General features: G+C 36.9%; 1 protein-coding gene across 20 annotated transcripts in view; it reads right to left on the bottom strand.

Moving 5' to 3' along the window:
- ITCH (itchy E3 ubiquitin protein ligase) overlaps positions 1 to 27,968 on the bottom strand; it is a 131,075-nt gene that overhangs the window by 32,402 nt on the left and 70,705 nt on the right. For 12 of the 20 annotated variants that reach the window (XM_082746043.1, XM_082746041.1, XM_082746044.1 and 9 more), the window contains 6 exons: positions 15,339 to 15,496; positions 13,521 to 13,710; positions 12,212 to 12,307; positions 10,454 to 10,628; positions 5,582 to 5,651; positions 391 to 475 (listed from right to left, as the gene is read on the bottom strand). In XM_082746043.1, the coding sequence (XP_082602169.1) occupies positions 391 to 475; positions 5,582 to 5,651; positions 10,454 to 10,628; positions 12,212 to 12,307; positions 13,521 to 13,710; positions 15,339 to 15,496 (774 nt within the window). The remainder of the gene's footprint in view (positions 1 to 390; positions 476 to 5,581; positions 5,652 to 10,453; positions 10,629 to 12,211; positions 12,308 to 13,520; positions 13,711 to 15,338; positions 15,497 to 27,968) is intronic. The other 8 variants (XM_082746036.1, XM_082746028.1, XM_082746030.1 and 5 more) reach the window with 1 other exon arrangement.

Genomic DNA, 27,968 nt, shown 5'->3' with positions numbered 1-27,968 from the left:
AACACTCGATTTCAGGTAAAAGTTAATATAACTGAATCTGTGTTTATTCCCTCTTAAGCCACGTATCCCCTGAATTTTCTCTAGTGATCTCAGGTTGCAAAACCTGTGTTAGAGCTATTAATTTGGACTTACTAATAATAAATAGGAATTTTTAAATACATAGTATATTTGTATGAACCAATGACTTTTTTCCTATACTCTCAAGAAACCCACATCTTTTATATACAATAATAACAGTGTAATTTTTTTCTCTTTCTAAAGTATATGGGTGAGTAATGTTTAAGGACTTTGGGGGAAGAACCAGTAACTTGATTTTTTCCGTAACTGAGTCAGAAATAGGGTACAATCTTCATGAGATTATCTATATACTAGTAACCGAAAGTTTCTTACCCTTGACTTCTGGGATCTTCCCACTGTGTGATACGAGTGTTGTGGTTGACAAAATATACTCTACCATTGCTGTCTGTTCTCTTCTCTTAAAGAAAGAAAAAAAAAAGGCAAAGCATTAGGGTTGGCATTGTCTTCTTCCACAAACTAAAATAAAATGTGCTGAATTTTCCCATTTCTTATTGCACTGATTTTTATAGCTTCTAAATCACAACTTTAAGAGGTTTGACTTATTCTTTCACTTTTAAATTCATATACCTGCTAGAGCTATTAAAATATCATTACATTTTAGAAGCTAAACAGACTTAATTCACAATGTCCTGCCTACAGGACCTTTTTGTTCAATCTAACCAAAGGCAGCAAGAATAATTAACATTTTAACTTTTCATACATGACCTCATTTTATCTTTAATATTAGTCCCAGGAGTAGATAGTTTCATTTCATCTTCATGATAGGGAAACTTGGACAGGTTAAGTGATCTGCCCCAAATCTCAGAATTGAGTAATAATGACAGGATGGAAAGTCAGGTCTCTTTCAGCCATTTTTGGCATACCACATCACCTCCTTTCTTAAAATACAATGGGGGGAGGGATACAACTTGTTTCTTTGCTATATGCTAGGTATTATTCAACTAGAGAAGACACTGTTTCAAAATATATCCTCTTCCCTAATATACTCAGTTCCCAAATCTTAAATATCTAAAGTAACCTTTTATACAAAGGGTGGGCAAAAGGCTCAGTTCTTTAGTTTACTGCCTTTGAAACTGCAGCTTCTTTCCTCCATCTACCTCTTGCTTTAGAATTCTCCTTGTTTTCTTATTCCCATTCTACACAATTTCCCCTGAATTCCTGAGCTTTCTCAGTAAGGTTTAGGAGACATGTAGATATCATTTTCTCTTTTAATAAAAGAAGAGTCAGTCCTTTAAATTTTAATATTAAGTTTGTTGTTTTAAACCACTGAATTCTCTATTCCATTACCAAGTAATTCTTCTTCGAAAGATAATTTCTATACCTGAATTTTTTTTAGATGTTTCACAATGAGGTAAGTGAAGTAATGGAGAATATAGAATGGATTCCAATATTTTTAAAAGGATAGTTTCTAAAAATTAGCAATTTCAAATAAAATTTTAAGGTTAATTCCAAGCTGATCAAGTTTGTTTTTGTTTTTTTATCCCTTACGGTTTGAAAAGTTGGTAGCTATTTTTCAAAAAACATTTATTTAGATCCTTTGGATCTTTCTCTGAGCAAGCTACTGCAGGACAAGTCTTGAGCCAAATTATATAGCCATGTCAAGTTAGTATTTGGTAACTTTCAACTGTTATCTCCAGCACTAATTCCATTATTTAGAGTATAGTGGTAATATGGGAGCTTAGAATGGATATACTGGCAAGTATCCTGAACCCCATCCTAACATCTCAACTATTTACATCACTTGAGCCATAATGGAAAGAGAACCCCAAGTATGTGTAACATACAGATAAATGGGATTCTGCATTTTGTGACACATTGTGAATATTAACACTGGCTTCACTGGTCATGGCATCTTGAGTGTGAAAAGTAACCAACTTTAAGTCTGTTTCTGAGGTAAAAAGAAGCATCCACAGTGCTACAGCTACGTAATAATGTTAGTTAATATTCTGGGCAGTCACATTAAATTTAAAATTTTAAAATATATTTGCAGAAACTGATTTTTTTCTATCCAAGTAATTTTTATTATCTAAAAATAATACCAAGTGCATATCTGTAAGTTCATACTTCAGGGCCAGAGATTTTCTCTTCAAAAGTTAACATGAAGCTGGATAAATTCAATAGAAAACTTCTTTTCTATGTATGTTCTAAGTATATACTGCTGATACCAACATTTCTTGAAAGAAGCTGTGAGAAACAAAATTTCAAAAGGTGGGTGCACTTGCAAACTGAAGGCTCATCTGCTTTTAAGGAGAGGAAGTACTGTGACTATAGAGCTGATTTTTATTGAAAAAAGTCACATGATAAACAATACTGAGATTACTGAAGAGCAAAGGGAATGCAGATCAGAGCCCTTCCTGACTTGATGAATAAAACAGTAAAAACTTCTTGCTGTTCTATGTATTCTTTCACAGCAACTCTCAAAAGGAGAAAATATTTTTATACTTGATGGGTAAAACCAGGTATACAAAGCCCTATTAGACTACACTGTTGAACCAAAAACACTTTTTGTTCTCCAGCCTCTTTAGTTTGTATGTATTAAAAATTCTTCACTGTCAGCTTGTGAGGTGGTAATGTCTAGTCCTAGCCCTAGCATATAAAGCCTGAAAGGAGGGGCATCCGGGTGGCTAGATCGGTTAAGTATCTGAGTCTTGGTCTCAGCTCAGGTCTCAATCTCGGGGTTGTGAGTTCAAGCCCCACATAAAGCCTTCTCATTGATTCATTCATAAATAAATAACATACTGTGTCACAAAAATAATGCTGTCTATTTCAGAATGTAAACACGTGCTATGAATTGGGGGTTTATTTCCTGGGTAAATCCTGAAGACATGTCAGGTAGGGTTTTGTCTGTAACAGTACCAGTGTTGTCACTGGTTCCACAAACAAGACATGTGCCCCAAAGGCAGAGAGTCATAAAGCAGTGCTTAGTCTAAGTAACAGGGTAATCATAAACTCATTCAGGAAGGGGTGTACATTTCAACTTCAGAAGTGTGAAACCTAAAAATAAGCAGAATGTAAAATAAGGAAAGAATCTCATAACATGGGTAAGCTGGGATTGGGTCTTTAGAGGCAATATTTCAGGGAAGAGTTGTTGGCTAATGTTAGGAAAAAAGAGAAAGATCCTAATAGTAATAAATTATTATTTATAATAACAAATAAATATTAATTATAACTAACTAATAAATATATTTATAATATATATTTATATGTGTAAATAATAATAAATACAGAAGGCACCAGAGCTTGCAGGAATATTTTTTAATTAAAAAAAATTTTTTTTAAAGATTTTATTTGAGATAGAGTGAGAAAGAGACAGCACAAGCAGGGCAGAGGGGCAGGGGGAACGGGAGAAGCAGACTCCCCACTGAGCAGGGAGGCTGATGCAGGACTCCATCCAAAGACCCTGGAATCATGACCTTGGCTGAAGGCAGACACTTGAGACTGAGTCATCCAAGTACCGGGAAAAGCTTTTTTGCATAAAGGCAACACAGCCTACAATTCATACTTCTAATGAGCAAGCGGTAATTTTTTCCTATAACTGGTCTGGAGAAGGTCCATGTTTCTGACAAAGCTACCTGGTCACTCACTGGTCATTAAGAGAATAATACATGACCTTCACATTCATCCTTTAATTGTATTAATTTCTCCTCTGTAATACAGACATACAACAATTCTAGAAATAAAGCTGGGAAAACCATCCATGTGTAGTAAAAGCAATCTGACAGGCCTGGTTCAATATGCTTTATATAAAGGCAACATTCCCTTTTCTAAAGTTACTTCATACCAACCATGCATTCTCCTCTGACTCTAACACAGAAGACTCCTTATCACATTACCAAGCTTTGGTGAAGACAGAAATTCACAATTCACTTTCAAATGCCCTCCCTTTATTACATGCTAATAACAATAACAATTGTTAAGTATTACTTATCATGTTTTTAACCTCTTTGTCTCACAGAGTGTTAAGGATAAATAACCAAAGGGCAATGGGACTCCTCAAAGGCAAACTTTATGTCCAGTATCATATACTGCCCAGATTCATGTGACCTGGACACATCAATTTTTCTCCATTCCTCAATAAAGTAATGCTAGAGCAATCTATCTTGGTACCAAGGCCTCTCAGACTATCTAGAAACATCATTTTCTGATTTTACCCCCAAGTTATGAAATATTTGCACTCTTGAAGACAAAACTTCAACTAGTTCCATGGCTGGCTTTACTTAGCTGTTTCTTTCTTTCTTTCTTTCTTTCTTTTTTTAAAGATTTATTTATTTGATAGAGAGAGATCACAAGTAGGCAGAGAGGCAGGCAGATAGAGAGGGGGAAGCAGGCTCCCCGTTGAGCAGAGAGCCTGATGCGGGGCTCGATCCTAGGACCCTGAGGTCATGACCTGAGCCGAAGGCAGAGGCTCAAACCCATTGAGCCACCCAGGTACCCCATGTTTCTTTCTTTCTATACTCTCTTTGACATCCATACAAAACTACTTCTATATTGCTGTTTATTCTGAAAACTTGCTACTGTGCTAGGATTCACATATTACTATAAAACAAAAATCTGGTAGGGTACGTAAAATCTATTTATAGAATTTTAATACTAAGATAAATGTACTCAACAACAAAACATACCCAAGTACAAAGTCCTACCCTAACATGTTCCCCTTCCACTGTAGTTTCAAAATTACATCAACTCAACCAAACTATGAACAGTGTTTTAGAAGCACAAATGTGGTAAAAATATTTAAGCTTTTAATTTTGAAATAATCATTACAGGATGTTCCAAAATTATTCTAAGAATCTAATGTACCCTTCACCAGTTTCCCCCAATGGTAATATCTTATATAGCCATAGTACAATAATGAAATCAGGAAAGTGACACTGGTATATTACTGTTAACTACAGACTTTATTTAATTTTCACCAAATTTTAAGCTAAATTCATTAATGTGAATGTATAATCTATGCACTTTTATCCCATATGTGTAGATTTGTATAATCACTACCATGGCAAAGACATAGTACTACTTCACCGCCACACAAGAACTACTTATATTACCTCTTGTATTTGCACCCACCTGCCACTAGCTCTGTCTCCTAGCAACTACTAATCTGTTTTCCATTTCTCTAATTTTGTCATTTTGACTATATTACATAAACTGAATCATACGGTATATAATCTTTTAAGATGGACTTTTTTTCACTATACATAATCGCCTTGAGGTCCATTCAGAATGTTCTGTGTATTAACCATCCATTTCTTTTTATTGCTAAATGCCCAAAATATTTTTAAACTTTAAAAGAGTAAATTAACTTTGAATTCCAGTAAAAATTAATTGTAATAAGACAATCAACTTAGAACTTCTGGGAAATTTGATACCTGTTTAGCTCTCTGAATTGAACTGACACACCCCAAAAACTTCCCAGATATTCACCCAAGCAAGAGCAGGCTATTATCCATTAATACCTGATTTTTAAAATGACAAATGCAATGAAAAAAATCACAGGACTTACCCCATCCAGGTGGCAGGGGACCAAGGGGATCAAATTCTTTATTTTGTGATGTAGTAAACAAATCTTGATTCTAAAAAGAATAACAACATCATCAAGAAAAAGGTGAAATAATGAACAACCTAATTAGAACCTTGAAAGCAAGGGTTTTGAGCTCTGGTGGTTACCAGTCTTCCCTGGTCATGTGCAATGTAACACACTTTTACAGAGTTCACGTCTTAGAGATATGTCACACAGTTAATGGATATATGCCAATACGCTCTGGAGGGAAAAAAAAAAATCTTTGTAAACATTAATGCTTGAAATTATGTGAAATTCAAATATTACAAATATGTAATCCTTATCCTCAAAAGATCATTTTCTTCTTCAGCCACAACTCAGTAAATTAGAGAAATACATAAATCCCCAAAGAGTCATTTATAAACCACAGTACTCAGAGTCACCCGATGGCTGAGACTAACCTTGTATTTCTAACTCAAAAAGAAGCAGCATATACAAAACATGGGGTATATACAAATATTGTGGAAAGGGTTGCTTTCCACAACCCTTTGGAGTAGGAAGAAGAGGCTATCAGATGAGGAAAAGAAAAGAATTTCAGTTGTAAAGAGTCGATAAATACAGATCTATAAAGAAGATTTCTTAAACTTCTATTTCTAATGACCACATTGGTAGAGACAAAAGTCTGGTTAGAAAAAAGGAAACCATTTTCAACCATTAAAATAAGAGAAGCAAAGGTCATAGTGACCATGTAGGGTTAATGGGTATGTTCTGGTTTAAATGTATAATAAAGTGGAGATAACATGTGGTCTCTCGGGAAGATTTGGTTAAACCCTTTCCCCTTTAGTAAGATAAAATGAGTAAATAATAGATTCTAACTGCTTTTTTTTTTTTTTTTAAAGATTTTATCTATTTATTTGAGAGAGAGAAAGAGAGAGAAAGCATGAAACGGAGTAGGGTCAGAGGGAGAAGCAGACTCCCCACCAAGCAGGAAGCCTGATGTGGGACTCCATCCCAGGACTCCATGATTATGACCTGAGCCAAAGGCAATTGTTTAACCAACTGAGCCACCCAGGTGCCCCATTTTCTGTTTTTAAAAGAAAAATTATTAATGGAAAAAATATTAAAAAAAAATAAGGAAAGTAAACCCTATGTACCCAGCACCAAGACTCAACAAGTATTAAGACTTTGCCAAATTTTTTTCCCCTCTTCTTTGCTGAATCATTTAGTTATTTCACCCCTATATATTTTAGCATGTCTTTCTAAAATTTGTGGACATCTTCTATAACCACAACATTGTTAAGCATACCTAGCAAAGAATCTATGTTAATTTTATCATCTAATATCTGGTCACTAATTAAATGCCTATGATTATTCATTCAAGTCAAAATTCAAAGTCCTCACATTACACTTGGTTGAGTCTCAAGTCTCAATCTATAGCAGTTCCCCCTACTGTCTCTGGGTGTTTTTTTCCCACGTCACTGACTTATTACAGAAACTGGGTAAATGATTGAAAGTTTTAAAGGAGGGACGCCTGGGTGGCTCAGTTGGTTAAGCAGCTGCCTTCGGCTCAGGTCATGATCCCAGCGTCCTGGGATCGAGTCCCATATCGGGCTCCTTGCTCGGCAGGGAGCCTGCTTCTCCCTCTGCCTCTGCCTGCCATTCTGTCTGCCTGTGTTCGCTCTCTCTCCTTCTCTCTCTCTGATAAAAAAAAAAAAAGAAAGAAAGTTTTAAAGGATATGACATTCTATCTCTGATTAAACAACTCTTGGAAGACAGACCTATCAAGAACTGGCCTTGTTGGGACGCCTGGGTGGCTCAGTTGGTTGGGCAGCTGCCTTCGGCTCAGGTCATGATCCCAGCGTCCTGGGATCGAGTCCCACATTGGGCTTCTTGCTCAGCAGGGAGCCTGCTTCTCCCTCTGCCTCTGCCTGCCATTCTGTCTGCCTGTGCTTGCTCTCTGCCCCCCTCTCTCTCTGATAAATAAATAAAATCTTTAAAAAACAAAAACAAAAACAAAAACAAAACTGGCCTTGCTCCTCCTGACAGACATAATTATGAAAAGCACTGAGAGCAGAGAGACCAGGGATAAACACTTATAAAAAGGTTTGAATACTGGTTATGGAACAGGTCTGAAAAGTCTGGCATATAACAAACTATTGGGGTAATTTTCTAAGGCCCAAGCCCAAGATCCAAGGCTCTTCCCTGGTTAAGTAAATTGGGGACATACACATTGAAGCCATTGGCCAGGAAGAGCAATTACAGTGTCCCAACATCAACCATTTCCATTCTGAGGCTAAAAATGTTAGGTGTAGAGGTGTTTGGCTGGCTCGGTCAGTAGAGCATGTGACTCTTGATCTTGGGATTGTGAGTTCAAGCCCCACGTTGGGTGTGGAGCCCACTTAAGGAGGAAAAAAAAAGCTAGGTGTATGAGAGTCTACTGACCTATAACCAGGAAAACAAAGACCACTTTATAAAATAGACTTTCTTAGCAATACGCCACCACCCCATCACTTTTTAAGCAGCTGATAGTTAAGAATGCTTAATTCATAGGGGCACCTGGGTGGCACCTGGGTGGGTTAAAGCCTCTGCCTTCAGCTCGGGTCATGATCCCAGGGTCCTGGGATTGAGCCCCACATTGGGCTCTCTGCTCAGCGGGGAGCCTGCTTCTTTCTCTCTCTCTGTCTGCCTCTCTGCCTACCTGTGATCTCTGTCAAATAAATAAATAAAATATTAAAAAAAAAAAGAATGCTTAATTCATTAATTCCGTTAATACTGCCAGCTATTTTAAAGGTAACTAAAATAGGCTGTTTAAATTATGATTTAAAATACATTCTATAACAAGAACAAAGTGGAAGAATTTTAAAAAGTGGTCCGATTATTTTTGGATAAGAGTATAAAAAATAAAACAAAACAACAAAAACCATGGACAATTAGGTAAAAGGCTGCAATTCAAAGGAGGTTCCAAAGACTCTGAGTATCAAATTGGTAAAGTTTACAATGAAGCAATATATACTGCTGGTGCCCTGGAAATACATGCTAAACCAGTGTTTCAAAACAATGTTTTAAAGATGATGTACTGAATGGGGCGCCTGGGTGGCTCAGTTGGTTGAGCGACTGCCTTCGGCTCAGGTCATGATCCCGGAGTTCCGGGATCGAGTCCCGCATCGGGCTCCCAGCTCCATGGGGAGTCTGCTTCTCCCTCTGACCTTCTCCCCTCTCATGCTCTCTCTCTCTCTCTCTCTCTCTCAAATAAATAAATAAATAAATAAATAAAAAAGATTTAAAGATGATGTACTGAAAAATTAAGAAAAAGAGCACATTTACAATGTGGGAATGAAAACTATGAGGGAATGAAAACTAACATTTCTATCCATCCAAAAATATGTGCCAAACATATTAGGAACTTTATTTTATAGAATCCTCAAAAAAATTCCTCTCAGGAAATTTTGTTAAACAGATAAAGTAAAAGAGCCCTGATGAGGTTAAGTGACTTTCTCAAAGTCATATAGAGAAATTAACTGTGTTATCAGGACTCAAGCCCAGATGTGTCTGACTCCAAAGCCCATGTTCTTTCCACTGAACACCTATGTGGAAAATAGCTTTAAAGAAGCAGGCAAACTAGCATTCAACCCTAGAAGAAATTTGGCCAGGTATATCAAAGCTATTATAATTTAGAAAGAAGGGAAGATGTAAAACTGCATAGGAAAAAAAAAAAGGGTAGGGTCAGGTAGGCAAGAGACAAATTAATTTCACTTCTAAAACCACTGGGAAGAAATATAATGACTGCTGCCTATAGAAAGTGGCAAGAAAAACTGTTATATGAAAGAATCTTAGTCATAACTAGGTAGTGAAGGGAAGGCTGGTGATAAAGAAGAATTTGGTTAAATCAGTGTCTGAAACCGTTATGGTGATTAGATCCAAGAAATAGATAAAAGTATGGAGAAAAGGGGAAATAATGCTCAGAGAGGACAGAAATGTAATCTGATGTATTCTAACAGGGATGATACCAATGGTGGTGGAGGGGAAGAGATGAAAATGGAGGTCAGTTCTCCTGAACTCTTGAAGACCTTACTTTCTTTGGTTTTAAGTTCTACATAATGCTCAAACAAATCCCTTTTGTTTGGCCCCCAGAATCATATTTCTCCAAGGACTATTTTCCTTTCCTCAGAGAAAGGATCTGTAATACTTTATGATTTGAGAGACTATAAAATTCCTAGCACCAAAGATTGCATTAAAAAAACATTAATATATTTTGGTGAACTTACAGCTATTTTTGCAGTATTACTCTGAAGAAAAATATGTACAACCTTAAACCATTTCTAAAAGGAAATATCTGCATACCAAAGATAATATAGTTTTGAAGCCAGAGTACATAGTTAGCATAATCATATAAGGAATTAAATTTCCTTAGTCTCCCAGCACACCAATTAATTAGGTAAACTGTGCTTTCATGTTACAAAGTGATTAAATTCTGTCACTAGTTCTATATAACCACTTAATAGTCAGGTGCTCTTAGAGCCAAACCTTCAAATATTCTGCCAAACTAGGGAGCATTAAATTCAGAACTGTCTTAGTTGTCTTCAAACCACTTGGGTTTATTTTTATTATCCTTTTGTCCATGGATTTTAAGTTGTCCTAACTGCCTTTTTTATTTTTGACATTAACAAAGCAAAGGAGGTTGAACTTAAGAAGTTTTCGAAGAGGTAAGAATAGATCACATGCACAGAATACTCAAGACAAGATATAAATATAGTATATATCAACAGCAACAACTGGGTGCCCTCTTATCTTTTAGTACTTAACATTTCATATGCAAAAAAAAAAAAAGGTTAAAAACAAATACTTATTAAGTTTATAGTATAACAGGCTGCTTACCCCATAAATAAATCTCTGGTTAAACTGCTGCATTGCTCCTTGCAGCTGACTACGTTGGAGCTGCCACTGTTCATAGTTCCGGACGGATTCCAATGTTGGCCTCTGCCACGTTGTTGTTCTTGTGAAATGGTCAACATAGTAAATTCGTCCCATGTTGTCAACCCGACGTTCCCAGCTAAATCAGGACAAAAACAACCTAATTCAGTAATTACTTGTGATACAGATATGAATTGAACAGGACTTTATCTTGGCCCTGGTGCAGGTTTGGTAAGATTTTACCTTAAATTACTTTTGATTTACCTGAACTCTATTTTATATGTTTTTAAATGGTCATTAAGTGAACATGAAAGAAATGCTTTTAAAAATTTCTTTTCTTAAAAGTTAAGATGTATCAAGTTTTAAAAATACAATGCTTATTTAATGGTTAAGTCTCAAATAGTAATTAAGAAAAAAGTTCTCCCATTTTCTTTCCGATGTTCTTTTGACTGTTGAAATCTTAATAGGAAGGGACAGAATTGTACATACAGCTTTTCACAGATGTCAAAAAGCACTCTTCCCATAAAATTACAACTGATCATGGGTGCATGGTATTTTAAAAAAAAATTTATTTTAGAGAGAGGAAAAGTACACAGGGGGTGGCAGAAGAGGGAGAGAGACAATCTCAAGCAGACTCCCCACTGAGCATGGAGCCTGACATGGGGCTTGATCTTACAACCCTGAGATCTTGACCTGAGCCTAAATCAAAAGCTCGTTGCTTAACTGAGCCACCCAGGTGCCCCTCAAATGGGTTCATAATATTAAGTAAACATTAAAACAATAACTTGTTGATTTCTACTTTGTTGTTTGTGGTTATTTCCAATATTCTCTATTATAAATAGTAAAATAATAAATACCTTTAATACATCAATTTTTTTTCTCCCTTTGCATTACTTCTTTGGGATAAATTTCCTAGACAGGATTACTAAGGGTATGTGCATTACTATAGTTATATATACTTTCTGTAAGAATTGCAACTAATTTATACCACCACTAGCAATATTATGTGATAAAGTTCCTCTACAAACTCACCAACACTGGATACTGTCTGCTAATTAGTAAATAAAACAGTACCTTTTAAGTGTATATTTGAGATTACAGCAAGAGTAAATATTTCCCCATGTTTGCTACTGACTTCCCTTGAATAAAAATATTTTCTTCCATGTTCTATAATGTAAATGTTAAATGCTTAACATCATGCATTAATACAGACTTTAATTCCCCAACTATTCTGCAATGACTTCAATATTATATATTAAAGTTTCTTATATAATAGGGAATTTATCTCATATATATGATGGGGCTATAACAATTCTTATTCAGTTACATTAGAATTAATGAGTTAAATTAATTTATTAAAATTAATCTAAATCTAAAACTAACTAAAATTAATCCATTAAATTAAAATAATTACTCTTAAAGAAACTAATTCTAAAACCCTATGGTTTGAGCCAGGTAAAATACAGAAAGGAAAATACAGAAATAGCAAGACCTATGGAATCTTTAGGTCAGAAATGAATAAAAATAAATCATTCATCATGTTCAATCAATTCTCTCTCCTTTCTAGTTTGCACCTACCACAACACAAAGTGGATGCTTTGTGGAAGCTTTGGAAAAGACTGAAAGGAAGAGGAAAGGTAGGAATATAGGGAAGATTCTGTACAGATATAATCTATAGTTCTGAATAAATTACTTTTCTTCTTCTTTAATTCAGGTACTTACCCAGGAGGTAGAGGTTCTGGTCTATCCCATGTTGTTCTTTTTTCAATATGATCTACATAGTAAACTCGCCCATGCTGGTCCACTCTCTGCTCCCAACTTAAACAGAAAATTTAAAAAACTGATAAAGCACTTATCTTTGCTATCTTCTCTTATACGATCATATTACAGAATTAAGGCAAAAAAGCATGTTAATATCTAAAGAAAGTATCAAAAGAAGTTAGGAATAAAGTAAAAAAATGTTATCCTGAGGATGACAGAGTGGATAAGACCTCTGCAGCAATATCTGCTCAAGAGGTGCCTTATATTTCTGAAGAGATTTGAGGTACATGCACTCAGGAGACAAAGTCTAGCTCAATCTGATCATGGCATATGCAAGACTTGGTGGGGAAAAAAAATGCTGTGATTAATGTTTTGAAATCTGAAGAAAGACTCAGCTAACCGAAAGGCAAAACACTATGTGTGCTCTAGAAGAACTGAAATCAGACTAAGATTTTGTCAGATGTGTCTCTGTACAGTCTAACAGACAAAATCAGTCTGGGTATTCTAGTCTCCTTGATGGGTTAATTCCCAAAGAAAAGACAGAAATGAACCATCACAATTTAGAAGTACCAATCACTTTGGAGAGCACAAGTTTCTGTTTGCTAATCCCTTGCACAAATAATTTTCTATTTTGGTTTCCCATGTAGGTTTCGTAAAAGGAAAATGGCCCAACTACCCACAAATAGTATCCATTTAGCACCCAGAAGTTTCACCATGAGGGTTTCTTAATTTATCAAGCAATTAATTTTAATTAGATTCCAAGCTCTGGATTAACTGAATGCCACAATGTATATTTGTACATAAACTACTAGAGTATTAATTTTTAAAATAATTAGTAGAGATTAAAATGGGGTCATGAGTACGAATTTTCTCAGTTTCTTAAATTATTATTACTTTGCTATAATGACTCTATGATGGAAAAATTTTATTTTAAAAAGTGGGTTTTTTTCCTCCTTCAAAGAGAAAGTAATCCGAATTAGGTGTCTATTTTATTACATTGCATTGGTTAACTTTCTATTGTCCAAAGTCCTTCAATTTAAAAAACAAAACAAACAACAGAAAACCTTTGCCCCGGAATGGGAGGGTATGGATTTCTAATGTGGCGAGGTTTTTTTGGTTCAGTTTGACTCTAGACACAGCATATCCAAAATCAATCAACACTGCTTTAGGATGGTTTTTTAAAAGAACGGAGTTCAGTATTATTGTCCTAATAAGTAAGAACATGCAGAGGCCTAAAACAAACAAATAGTAACCAAAAACAGTTACTTACCCAGGTGGTAGGGGAGCCTGAGGTACAGGATTTAATGGCCGAGGGCCTGAGCCTCCAGATATAGTCAGAGGAATTATTAATCCAGATGTTGCTCCTTCAGATGTATTTGAATTTATATTTGTTGGTGGCAGAGAGCCTGTACTGGATCCATCACTTTCAGAAGTGGCAGATGGGGAACCATTGACAGATGCTATAAAAGATTTGTGGAAAACAACAAACTTTTATTTTCAGAATTCCAAATTCAGGATAGAAATTTAACTTTAAAAAATAAAAAGGTAGTGGCGCCTGGGTGGCTCAGTGGGTTAAAGCCTCTGCCTTCAGCTCAGGTCATGGACTCAGGGTCCTGGGATCGAGCCCTGCCATCAGGCTCTCTGCTAGGCAGGGAGCCTGCTTCCCCTCTCTCTGCCTACTTGTGATCTCTGTCTGTCAAATAAATAAATTTTTTAAAAAATAAAAATAAAAATAAAAAGGTAGATAGATGACAAATAGAAAATTTAAAGATATGGATATGCAGGTGAAAATTACTTAAATAAACTTTTTAAATAACTTTTTAGGTTCAATCTATCCAATGGCTCATTATTAATTATGAACCACATACAAATTCTGATTTCATGATACCACAAGAAATAAAAGCTACTTAAAAAAATAAAAAGGGGGCGCCTGGGTGGCTCAGCGGGTTAAGCCGCTGCCTTCGGCTCAGGTCATGATCTCAGGGTCCTGGGATCAAGGCCCGAATTGGGCTCTCTGCTCAGCAGGGAGCCTGCTTCCCTCTCTCTCTCTCTGCCTGCCTCTCCATCTACTTGTGATTTCTCTCTGTCAAATAAATAAATAAAATCTTTAAAAAAAAAAAAATAAAAAGGAAAGCACTAATACCCTTTGGTACTTTAAGTTCATTTTCTAATTTTTCATATTTTTTAAAACTGTCTTTTCTACGAAACCCTGCAGATCAAAGACCAATTTTTTGATGTTAGTTTATAAAATAAAGAAGATCTGTTCAGCTACTGCATTCTTACAAATTGTTATAAAGTACATATTATGTCTTCAAGAGAGACTTGACATAACAATTCCTCAGGGAAGTCACCAATATTTTGACCAAGTAGTATATGATCATAAAGGCTAGGAATATATTATTAACACATTTTTCTACCAAAAAGGGGGGAAGATGTATAATAAAAAACAAAGTTTTTTACTAAAATGATTTGTAGATAACTAGTTTACTTTTCCAATAATGTTTGGTTTAATTATTTTATATTGTCTATCTACATACAGAAGGAAATACTAAAGATTCTATTCTGAGTAATTGGGAAAAATGGGTATTCTACCTATAGATGTTTACATTTTCACTACATGAAATATGCTCATTTGTTGTATAATTTTTCCTTCAAAATGTGAGTATCATTTAGCATTATTGGGTTACTTGCCATTTCTGTCTTTTAAAAGATACAGTGAAAATAAGCAAGCAGATCCTTGACAATATGATATGCTTATGTCCACACTATTATAAACCCTGCCAAAAAGTTGCTATCTTTTCTATATTGCCTATACTTTTAATAATACAAATATGGTTCTCATTTTTCTTTTTCATTCTTAATAAAGCATTTCCCTCAAGAACTTCACCCTGGAGGAAAAACTTAGGGAAAAGGCACATATTAGTCTACCTATAGAAAGATCATTCTTGGCCAAAACTTAAATGTAAAAATACAGCTAGAAAACTGACCTAAAAGGGTCTCTTGACACTTACCTGAGGTCAATTCCCAAACAGAACATTATTTACAATCACAGTATTGACAGCTACATCCCTAGTGCTGGAATACGTACCTGGTCTACGTGGGGTAGGTGGAGGTGGTCGTGAAGGTCTTGGAGGCCTAGAAGGTTTAAAACCACCATTTGAGAGTGATGGAGAATTATTCCCATTGACCTTCCTATTTTCACCAGCCCCTGCATCCTCAGGCTCATCTGATCCATTTGTGTTTGTTCTGAGTAAGAAAAGGCGAAAGGGAAGGGAAAACGAATGCTCTTTGAATTTAACAAAAATAAGTAGACCAGAACTTAAAATTTCTGGCCAGCTTTACCAAATACATAAATAGCCCTTGGGCAGAGTCTTATATACAACCCTCAGAGCCCACCCAGATACAGAGTGAGGGGTTGCCAAAGCACACAGAAACACTTGTGAGCCTTCAAAACTATTAGGTAAGGTGATTCCGATTTCAAGAAAGTCTTTGGAGGCCTTGTATAAGCAAGAACAGAATCAAATTCTCAAAATCCAAATGTCTTAGGAAGGGCCTTATTTTATTATGACCACAGCTAATATCACCATCCTTTTCCTGGTTTCCATTGGCTCTTAACATATTCAGTTTGGGGATAGGGCTGACTGTTCTTTGGCAGAAGAAATACTTTTATCCCAAAGACAAGATGCTTTCTCTCCATCCCAGCAACGGATATACAAAATGTTGAAAATTATTGTTCTGGGGCGCCTGGGTGGGCTCAGTGTGTTAAGCCTCTGCCTTTGGATCAGGTCATGATCTCAGGGTTCTGGGATCGAGCCCTGTACCAGGCTCTCTGCTCAGTGGGGAGCCTGGTTCCTCCTCTTTCTCAGCCTGCCTCTCTGCCTACTTGTGTTCTCCCTCTCTCTCTCTGTCAAATAAATAAATAAAATCTTAAAAAAAAAAAAAAGGTTATCATTTCTTCAAACCAATGCATTAATTGAGGGACAGAGAAGAAAGGGGAAAACAACAGGAAATGTCAAATTGAAAAGTCACTACTATGGCCAGCTAAATATAGTTGGTTCCTTTTCCCAGGGGGATCTTGCCATGAATTAGAAAGCAAAGAGTGAATGTAGCCGGTTTGAAGATGCCTCAGTTAAGACTGCTATCTACTACTTGGTAAGCAGCAAACTACTACACAGTGTTAATACTCTACTGGACCTTCAAAATAAGACTGAATAAAGTAAAATCTACTTAATTCAAGAAATTAAAATTGAGAGGCAGCACAAAAAATTAAATCATTTTTAAACTATGTTGCCTTAAAGTTCTTTAGGGCCTTTCTACTCAAAGTAGTCTTTGGAACAGAAGCAAGTAACACGTAAGAGCTTATTAGAAATGCACAATCTTGGGGCACCTGCATGGCTCATTTGCTTGGTTTTGGCATAGTTTATGTTCTTGGGGTTGTGTGATAGGAACTGAGCCCTGCATGGAGCCTGCTTAAGATTCTTTATTCAGCCCTGCATCAGGCTCCAAGTCAGCCTGTCCCTCCCTTCTCCCTCTGCCCTTCCCCTCACTTGGATGCATGCTCTATAACAGATAAAATCTTAAAAAAGAAAAAAAAGGTGAGAAATATACAATCTTGCACTCTACTCCCAGCACCCACTATATCAGAACTGGATTTTAATAAGATCCTCAGGTGATCTGGGTGAATAGTAGGATACAACAAGACTGCTTTGGGGGTGCCTCAAATGCTTACTTTGAATAGAAGAACAGTTCAGTAATTGGCAGTCAGCACTACCCAGGTCAGCACTACCCACTACCTGGGTAGTGCTGACTGCCTACAAGAAGGCCAAGCCACCCCAAAATATGAACTGAAGGCAAGAAGAGTCCGCTCTGACACTGCTACACCTCCCCTAGGTGCCAAGTTCCAAACCCATTTTGAGTAGTATACCTCTTTAAGACTCTAAGTATTGCCTCCCATACTATTTTAATAGATTACTAATTAGTTCTTAATGTTTTTAAGAACCAATATTTTTTAAAAGACAACAAATGATAGAATGAACCAAAACTATGAAACTAAGGTTTCTAGCTCTGACTCTGCTGTTAAGATTTTTTGTTTTATTCATTTCAGAGAGATACAGAGATAGAGAGAGCACAGTAGGAGGAGAGGCAGAGGAAGAAGGAGAAGCAGACTCCCCACCAAGCTGGGAGACTAAGATACGACTCAATCCCAGGACCTGGAGATCATGACCTGAGCCGAAGGCAGATGCTCAACCAACTGAGCCACCCAGGTGCCCCTCTAATTCTATAGTTACATGACCAAAGAAAAGTTACTTCTTTCTTTTTAGGAGAGGGAGAGTAGGGGTGGGGTAGAGAGAGAGGGAGAAAGAATCTTAAGCAGGCTCCATGCCCAGCAAGGAGCCCATCACTGGGCTCTATCCCACAACCCTGAGATCATGATCTGAGCCAAAATCAAGAGTCAGATATTTAACAGACTAAGCCACCCAGGCAACTCAGTTACTTAATCTCTTTGTACCTCAGTGCTAGTCAAGTTTTAGGAATATGTAAGTAAGTAGGAACATTCAGGGCATGAGGTAAATCTGTTATTACAAAGGTGTAGCAAAACTGGTTCTCTTGTTGAGGATTAAAAACTTGGGAAATTTTGGGGGCACCTGGGTGGCTCAGTGGGTTAAGCCTCTGCCTTCTGCTCAGGTCATGATCTCAAGGTCCTGGGATTGAGACACGAATGGGGTTCTCTGCTCAGCGGGGAGCCTGCACCCCCCCACCCCCGCCTGCTGCTTTGCTTACTTGTCATCTCTCTCTGTCAAATAAATAAATTAAATCTTTAAAAAAAAAAAAAAAAAAAAGCTTGGGAAATTTCAACATCCATGCTGTTTACCCTTCTAAAAACTTGGCCTCAGTTTCTCAACATAGTTATCTGACAACTTGGAAATACGACAACTCATTAAATTTCCTTGTTGGTTAGAATTGCTCTTGCTTCCTAGGTCTTTTAATTTTCAAATCTACCTACTCCTTCTACAGCCTTCTACTCCTACCTGCCTCCTACTTTATCTTTGATTCACTCTCATTATGACTTTTAACCCCCTCTTAAATTCATAGTTCATCAGCTCCCTTCAAGTCCCCCTTGGGCTCCACCAGAGGCTACTACTTCCCCTAGGTCCTTTAATTCCTTCATTATTATCCATTATCCCCTAGCCCCAAGCAATCCTTCCACTACAACTAATCTTCATTTACTTTTTACTTTTTCTACTACTGTTCTCTGGGGCCAAGAAGTAATGACAGATAATGTTCTGGTGGCAAAATCAGGTGTAATTTAGCAGAGTAAATAAACTAGTTTTTTAAAAGTACCAAATTAAAGGGGCAGTCTGTTCTATAAAAGGTCCCTGTAAATTTTTCACTGTACCCAGTAAGAAAAAGTCCCCAGGTTTTCATTTCCAATGTCTAACAAGGTAGTCTTTTCTCCCTGCCCCTGCTTAGTTAAATGTTGCCAAAGTGAGCACTTTTTTCCCTGTTAAAAAAGGAAGAAATCACACCTCAGATCTCCTGGGAGCTAAACAATTATAAGTTATGGAGGACTACGACAACTGAACACCATGGATTCATCGGGATTGGTGTACTGATGTTAAAATTAACAGTAATAAAAAAAATTGATAGTAATCTGGTAAGGCAAAGGACTTTTACTAGGTGCTGTAAAATTAGAGAGACCTACACACACACAAAAAAAAAAAAAACAAAAAAAAATTAAAATTGTGTTTCTTGAGTCTCCATCTTCTTATCCTGGCAGACATCAGTTTCTTAAAGCATGCTCATTTTAGGGACTGAGGCAACAAAAGCTACAGTTGACCTTATTTAACAACTTCAACTGGACTACCCATACTGCTTGGATATCAATCATTTCCTACCGATCTAATCTACTCTTGATCACTTTCCCAATCTGTAGATGGCTCCAATGCTGCCTTTTCTCTAACATGATGATTATCCACTATCCTTCAACTGTCTAAACGTCTCTGTTCTGAAGGGGCAGCAGGTGCAATGTACGGCCACAAGGATGGCAGAAGCTTCTGAAGTAGCCCAAGAAGCAGGCCAAGGAAATATACAAGGAAGATAAGGCACTTAAGCAGAAACAGAGGAGGGGCAGAAAAAACTCAAGGAGCTAAAAGCAAAGGCTGCAGAGAAGGGCCCCCTGGCCGTAGACGGAATTAGGAAATTTGACGAAAAGTAAGCTGTCTCTTGTGTCTGAGACAAATGGTGTTCCTTAATTCCACTCCTGTTTAAACATCTGGATTCCCTGTCTGTTGTAGCATCTATTGTCAACTATAGTTAAAGTAAGTCTTATCTTAGATCCTGCTATATATTTAAGAATAAACTTATGTTAAAAAATAATAATAAATCAATCATAAAAAATTCTCTGTGCCATTAATCACCTTCATTTCTTTGTTTCCTTTTTTGGGGGGAAAAAGAAATCTCTTCACTTCTTCAAGGTTAATTTGTGTCCTTGATTTCAGCCTATATCCTCTAGGACTTTCCACCATCATTTCACTCCTTATATCTTCCATCATCTTCCTTCTTCCAGCTCTTTCCTCTTACTTCACAAATATAATCAAACTCCTCAACCTAAACATTTCCTCAATCCTATTGCTCTTCACAGCTGGTCCCTTTTTTTTTTTAAAGATTGATTGATTGATTGACTCTCTATACCCAATGTAGGACTCAAACTCATCACCTCAAGATCAAGAGTCAAATGCTCTACCAACTGAGCCAGCCAGGTGCCACACCAAAGCTGTTTGTTCTTTCATTCTCTTTTCCTTCATTATAATTTCTTGTATTTATGTAATTAACATATTTAGTAATTTTAATTTTCCAAAGACTTCCACTCTTTCAAAGTGAAAAACGGCTTCTAATTATAAAATCACCTTCCATCCTACATTCTGGAGATCAATCCCATTAAGACATGGATGCCCATTTCTTGCCAGTCCTATTTCATTGGCTGTGTCTGTGATCATTAAATGTTTCTTACCTTGAGCAAATTTGTGTTTGTTTTGTTATTTATTATATATGTGGCACTTCCCCCAAATTATTCAAAAACATTTATAATATCTAATGACTATAGGATAACATATAGACATGTCCTCATTCCAACATTTTTTCTTTTCTTTTGGTGATGGTAGTGGGGGGGAGGGTGGTTCTATTTCCCACAGACAGACTGTCAGAATAGAATACCTGGGTTAAAGTATGCAAATATTTTGAAGACTGAAATACTAACTGCTAAATTTTTAAAAAAATATTTTCAAAGGTATTTTCCTATCAGTTAGTTATGAAAATGCCCTTTTCACCATCAGGTATGTAAATATTTTTAAGTCTTTGCTAATCTTGTAAATAAAAAAGTTAATGTTCAACAATATTTCATTTAGAAGCCATTTGAGTTTCTTCTTCCATGAACTGTATACATCTCCTGTAAATCTTTCTGTCATATAATTCTCATAAGAGAATGGTTTTCCTTATTATTTGTAAGATCTTTTTACAATCTGAGGATTTTTAAAAAAGATTTTATTTATTTGAGAGAGTGTAGAGCAAGAGAGAAAATGTAGAGTGTGAGAGAGAGAGAGCAAGCTGGAGTGAGGGGTAGAGGGAGAGAGAGAGAGCAAGCTGGGGTGAGGGGTAGAGGGAGAGAGAGAAGCAGACTCTCTGCTGAGCAGGGAGCCACCCAGGTACCCCAAGAGAAGTGTTTTTAAAATATGGGGTTTTTAATGCTGACAAATACTGTAGAAGAGAATGAGGTCCTAGACTAAGCCAAGGAAAACTGGCTGTGTGGAAAAAGAGAAGTCAGGTTAGAGGTTCAGCTTATTCCAAGAACAGAGGAGACTCCAGGATGATTTAAAAACTGATTTCAAAAAAATGAAACTATGAGACCTTTAGAAGAAAATGTGAACAGTGAACTTATTCCTGAATAAATTTAAATATACAGAAATCAAAAACTCTGAGTTAAGCCTCTGCTTTCATCTTGGGTCATGATCTCAGATCTAGCCCCACATCAGGCTCTCTGCTCAGTGGGGAGCCTGCTTCTCCCTCTCTCTGGCTGCCTCTCTGCCTACTTGTGATCTCTCTCCGTCAAATAAATAAATAAAATCTTAAAATAAAATAAAATAATGACTTAAGGGCAAATGACAGATATTTAACAGTATGAAAAATGATAAATTGGGGCGCCTAGCTGACTTAGTCAGTTAAGCGTCTGCCTTCAGCTCAGGTCATGATTTCAGCATCCTGGGATCAAACCCTGAGCCCTGCTCAGTGAGAGGCCTGATTTTCCCTCTCCCTCTGCTGCTCCTCTTGTTTGTGCTCTCCTGCACTGTCTCTCAACTAAATAAAATCTTTAAAAATAAATAAATAAATAAATAAAAACATTTCTCTTAACTTCTGTGACAGTGTTTTCTAATCTTTTACTCCCACTTCTAACCATCTCTTCTTCTGTTTTCTTCCTTCCATTCACTAAACATAGTTCCCATTGTTCTTGTTCTTTCCTCTTCCTTGTCTTTTCCCCTAGAGTCTCAAATTTCATGATTTCAAATATCATCTCGGAAATGATTCCCAAATCAGAAATGGTCATCCTTGTCTTATTCTTATCCTCTGGTACCAAATTATCAACTAAATGCAGGAGATCTAGAATAACTCTCCAATTCTAATACTATTATTCCTCTCATGTTCCAGTTCCATGAGTGGTACAGCTATCTTCCTGGGAAACTTGACTTTTCTTCTCTCCTATGCCTCCTGATGCTAAAGTCTCACTGATTTCACTTCCACATTCTCTCTCTATTCTTCCACTACCAGTGTCCCAGTTCTAACCCTCCTTCTCTCTTACTGGATTACTTTAACAACTTCCTGCCTAGGTCTTCCCACCTTCATTCACCACCATATAATCAACTATACATGATTATCAAATAAAATAATTTTTCCAATGGAGTTCTGATCATACCAATGCCTCACTTAAATATTTTTAGAGACATTCTTCTCCACAGAAAGATTCCATGAGCCTATACCAGCATACCTCAACAATACTGATTCCAGACCACTATAATAAGGCAAGTATTAAAGTCAATTTTTTAAAATTTCTCAGTGCATATATGCTTACACTATGCTATAGTCTATTAAGTGTGCGACAGTATTATGTCTAAAAAGAACAATGTACTAATTTTTTTTTAAGATTTTTTATTTATTTATTTGACAGACAGAGATCACAAGCAGGCAGAGAGGCAAGCCGAGAGAGAGAAGCAGGCTCCCTGCTGAGCAGAGAGCCCGATGTGGGACTCGATCCCAGGACCCTGGGATCATGACCTGAGTTGAAGGCAGAGGCTTAACCCACTGAGCCACCCAGGCACCCCAACAATGTACTAATCTTAATGTAAAAATACTTTGTTGCTAAAAAATGCTAACCATCATCCACCCTGAAAGTGATTCAAGTCTTAATCTTTCTGCTGGTGGAGGGTCTTGCCTTGATGCTGATAGCTGCTGACTGAGAAGTGTGGTGGTTGCTGAAGGTTGGGGTGGCTGTGTTGATTTCTTTCTTTTTTTTTTCTTTTTAAAAAAATTATTAACATATAATGTGTTATTTGTTTCAGAGGTACAGGCCTGTGATCCATAAGTCTTACAAAATACACAGCACTCCCCATAACAAATACCTTCCCCACTGTCTATCACCCAGTCACCCCATCCTTCCCACTGCCCTCCATTCCAGCAACCCTTAGTCGGCTTCCTGAGATTAAGAGTCTCTTACGGTTTGTCTCCCTCTCTTGTTTTGTCTTGTTTCATTTTTTCCTCTTTTCCCCTATGTGGTTGTGGCAATTTCTTACAACAATAAAGTTTGCTAGAACAACTGAATCTTCCCTTCACAAATGATTTCTCTGTAGCAATACTGTTTGATACTGTGTTTACCAAAGTAGAACTTCTTTCAAAATCGGAATCAATCCTCTAAAACCGTCCTGGTGTTTTGTAACTAAGTTTGTGTAATATTCTACTTCCTTTGTTGTCATTTCAACAATCTGCACAGCATCTTTACCAGGAGTAGATTTGATCTCAAAAAACCCCCTTTCTTTAACTCATCCATAAGAAAAACTTCTCGTCTATTTAAGTTTTATCATGAGATTGCAGCAATTTAGTCACATCTTTAGGCTCTGATTCTAATTCTAGCTCTCTTGCTATTTCTACCACATTTGCAATTACTTCCTCCACTGAAGTCTTAAACCCTCCAAGTCATCCATGAGGATTGTAATCAATTTTTTTCAAACTCCTATTAATGTTTACATTATGACCTCCCATGAATCACAAATATTTTTAGTGGCATTTGAATGTTTACTCCTTTCCAGAAGGTTATCAATTTATCTTGTCCAATCCATCAGAGAAATCACTATGTATAGCAGTCATTAAGAAATACATTAAGAAATATATTTCCTGGGGTGCCTGGGTTGCACAGTAAGTTAAGCATCTGACTCTTGGTTTCAGTTCAGGCTGTGATCTCACATTCATAGGACAGAGACTCCCAACTGGACTCCATGCTCAGCATGGAGTCTGCTTGAGATTCTCTCCCAGCCCCATACCTCCTGCTCATCTGTGAGCTCTCTTTCCCTTTCTCTGAAATAAATAAACATTTAAAATATAAATAAAAATAAATGTATGTATGTATGTATGTATGTATGTATGTATGGGACGCCTGAGTGACTCAGTTAAGTGTCTGCCTTCAACTCAGGTCATGATCCCAGGATCCTGGGATGGAGTCCCACATTGAGCTCCCTGCTCAGTAGGGAGCCTGCTTCTCCCTCTGCCTGCCATTCCCTCCTGCTTGTGCTCTCTCTCAAATAAATAAATAAAATCTTTTTTAAAAATGTATTTCTTAAATAATAAAACCTGAGGTCAAAACTGCTCCTAGCTCCATGGGCTACAGAACACATGCTGTGTTAGCAGGCATGAAAACATTAATCTCATTGTACATCTCCATTAGGGCTCTTGGGTGACCAGATGCACTGCCAATGAGCAGTAACATTTGAAAGGCATCTTTTTACTGGGCAGTAGGCTTCAACAGTGGGCTTTAAATATTAAATAAACTTTATAAACAGATGCAATGTCATCCAGGTTTTTTTGTTCTGTTTATACAGCACAGGCAGAGTAAATTTAAATTCTTAAGGGCCCTAGGATATTTGGAATGGCCAATCAGTACTGGTTTCAACTTCACTCACCAACTGTATTAGCCCCTAACAAGAGAGTCAGCCTGCCCTTCTAAGCCAGGAACTAACTTCTTTCCAGCTATGAAAGTCTTAGATGGCATCTTCTTCCAGTATAAGGCTATTTCATCTACTATGTTGAAAATCTGTTTTTAGTGTAGCCACCTTCATGGAATTAGCCAGATTTTCTGGATACTTGCTTTGGCTTCTACATCAGCACTTGCTGCTTCATCTTGTACTTCTATGATCATGGATATGGCTCCTTTCCTTAAACCTCATGAACCAAACACCACTCACTTCAAACTTTTCTTCTGCAGCTTCCTTATCTCTCTCAGCCTTCACAGAACTGAAGAGAGTTAGGGCCTTGCTCTGGATTAAGCTTTAGCTTAAGGGATAGTTGTAGCTGGTTTGATCTTCTATCCAGGCTACTTATAATCTACTACTAATACTCCATATCAACAATACGGCTGCTTTGCTTTCATATCATTTGTATGTTCACTGAAATAGCACTTTCAATTTCCTTCAAGAAATTCTCCTCTGCACTCACAACTTGGTTAACTATTTGGTGCAAGAGCCCTGCCTAGCTTTTGGCCTAAAATGCCTTCCTCACTAAGCTTAATTATTTCTAGTTTTTGATTTAAAGTGAGAGACAAGCAATTCTTCTTTTTCACTTGAGTACTTAGAAGCAACTATAGGGTTATTAATTGGCCTAACAGTTGTAACTCAGGGAATAAGGAGGCCCAAGAAGAGGGAGAGAGACAGGGAACAGCCTATCGGTGGGGCAGTCAGAACACACACATTTATCAGTTAAGTTCACCATCTTATATGGGCACAGTTTGTCGTACTCCAAAACAATTACAACAGTAACATCAAAGATTACTGATCACAGATCACCACTACAAATATAACAATGAAAAAGTTTGAAATAGTGTAAGAATTACCAAAATGTGACAGAGACACAAGTGAGTGCATGCTGTTAAAAATAATGGTGCTGACAGATTTGTTCAATGCAGGGTTGCCACAAACCTTCAATTTGTGAAAAACATAATATTTGCAAAACACAATAAAATGAAGTATATCTGTATTTACAAACCAAAACCTCTATCTGGCCCCAACCTATGTAACATTAAAATAACTGACATTTATTGAGGGTCAAGCACTTATGAGATTAAAAAAAAAGAAGTCCCATTTTAGTTCACAGTAAAGCATGACAATTATGAGTTCAGGCTCTGAAGGTCAGGTAATCCCAGGCTCAACTATGCTATGATGAGCCTTATTAACTCAAGCAAGTTCCTTTCCCTTTCTAAGCCTCATCACCCATAAAAATGATATACACCTACTTACTTCATAAAAATGTTCAAGATTCACTGAAATGAGGGGTAACATGCTCAACACACTGCCTGGCATATAAGAGGCAATAAACATTAACTGGTTGATTCCACTCTCAAATTCACCACCTCCTATTTTTCCCTTTCAATTACTCTATTTTGAGCTATTTATAACTGAAGACCCTGTATTGTTCCCCATCTCCATAACTGTTTTTCTTCCTTCCACCTAGAAGTCCTTCCCCTCTCCAATTCCCCAAAGCATGCAAAGCCAAATTATAATTATGCTTTATGGTCTTGGGCCAAATGCCATTTCTTCCATGAAGCTTTTAAACATTTTACATACTGATAAACATTTTTAAAAACCATCAAGCATTATTTTTTAATAATAAACAAAAATTTTAAAAGTTCAACAAAAGAAACAAGATTTAAACTAGTTCTGAAGTAAAAGAGTATGAGATTAAGGTAGAATGACAATTCTGCAAGGTGGGATTTTCAAGAAACAGACCTCATTACGTAACGGGAAAAAATTTCCCATATTAGTTAGCTGTAATCTAAGAAATAGCTGTATGTCTAACCATAGTGATTCTCAAAGGATATGGCCTGGTCTAACAACATCACCATCACCTAGAAATCTGAGAAACACGAATCTTGGGCCAAAACTAGAAATAGCAAATTGGGAACTAGAGATTAAGACACAACCTGTAGTTGAACAAGTCTCCCAGGTGATTCTGGTATACTCTGAGGTTTGAGAAACACAGCCATTTAGTTCCTTTAATAAATGGGTATGAAACTAAAACCTGAAATGGATTTTGAAAACCAACATGGAAACCTACTTACTATACAGTATTGTCAGTATTAACTTACCACTACCAACTATCTTTTAAAAGGAATTGGCTACAAAGTATGTGCTTTACTATGGCTTTGTTCCTTTGCTCCACAATCTTACCACAAACCTCTCCTTATCTCATCACACATATATATCTAACTTACACATAAGCTTGGATGTTTATGGACAGGATAAAGTACCATGGAGAACCAAGATGCCAATACAATAAGTTCATAACAGTTGGAAAGGTACTCCTAATAACAAAATCTTGAGTACAAGGCAGCGATCACCTTGAACTTCATAAAAATGACAAAAAACAACACAGAAACACAAAACATCCAGACATGTTACAGAGAATAGAAGACTACCAAGACTATAGTCACAGTATACATAGTGCCTGAATTAGGACAAAAAAGTAAACCAATCAAAAGTTGTTCAGTCATCTTCCTAAATGATAACTAGGCAATGGACTGGAGGAGATGAGCACAAAGCCCCTGTCCACTGGGTATACATATTGCCCTGCTTTTTAATCTTATAGTTAGGAAGTCTGTAAATAAAAATAAAGGGGAAAAGCCAGTCATGGCCATGATTACTGCAGAGTACCATTTAAAAACATTTGAAAGGGGTGCCTGGGTGGCTCAGTTGTTAAATGTCTGCCTTCGGCTCAGGTCATGATCCCAGGGTCCTAGGATCGAGCCCTCATCGGGCTCCCTGCTCAGTGGGAAGCCTGCTTCCCCGCTTCCCCCCTCCTACTCCCCCTGCTGTGTTCCCTCTCTCGCTATGTCTCTATCAAATAAATAAAATCTTAAAAAAAAAAAAAAACATTTGACAGTTTACTAAATGCTTTTCAAACCCATCATCTCAGAGGTATGCTCTCTGGAATAAAAACTAATGCAAAGGAATTCATGCTTAACACAAAAGACAGGCTGAGAGATCACTCTAACTATCTCAGAAATTTAGAAGGCACTATTCCTCAGATTATTTATGACAATGATTCACTTGGGAAGATGTAGAGCATTGATTAAATAAATGGCATGAAGGGAGGACTCCAGGAATGCCTTTGCAAGAAACTTATAGTTGTCCAGAGTAGTTTAACCCACTGAGCCACCCAGGCGCCCTGTCCAGAGTAGTTTAAATAAAGTATTTTAAGAATGAGATTTGTAGGAGGCACTTGGCTGGTTCAGTTCAGTAGAGCATACAACTCTTGATCTCAGGGTTATAAATTTAAGCCCCGCATTGTGTGCAGAGATTACTTAAAATTAAATAAAAACATAAAACTTGACATTTGCAAGAAAAGAAAATGACTTAGACTTTCAAGAAAGCACACAAAATTCTATCACATTCTCACTAATGGAAAAATA

Source organism: Mustela nivalis, assembly GCF_964662115.1.
Source record: "Mustela nivalis genome assembly, chromosome: 8".
In the NCBI taxonomy this organism is placed as follows: Eukaryota; Metazoa; Chordata; class Mammalia; order Carnivora; family Mustelidae; genus Mustela; species Mustela nivalis.
Note: the sequence above shows the minus strand (reverse complement) of the source record. Positions and strands in the feature narration are given on the sequence as shown.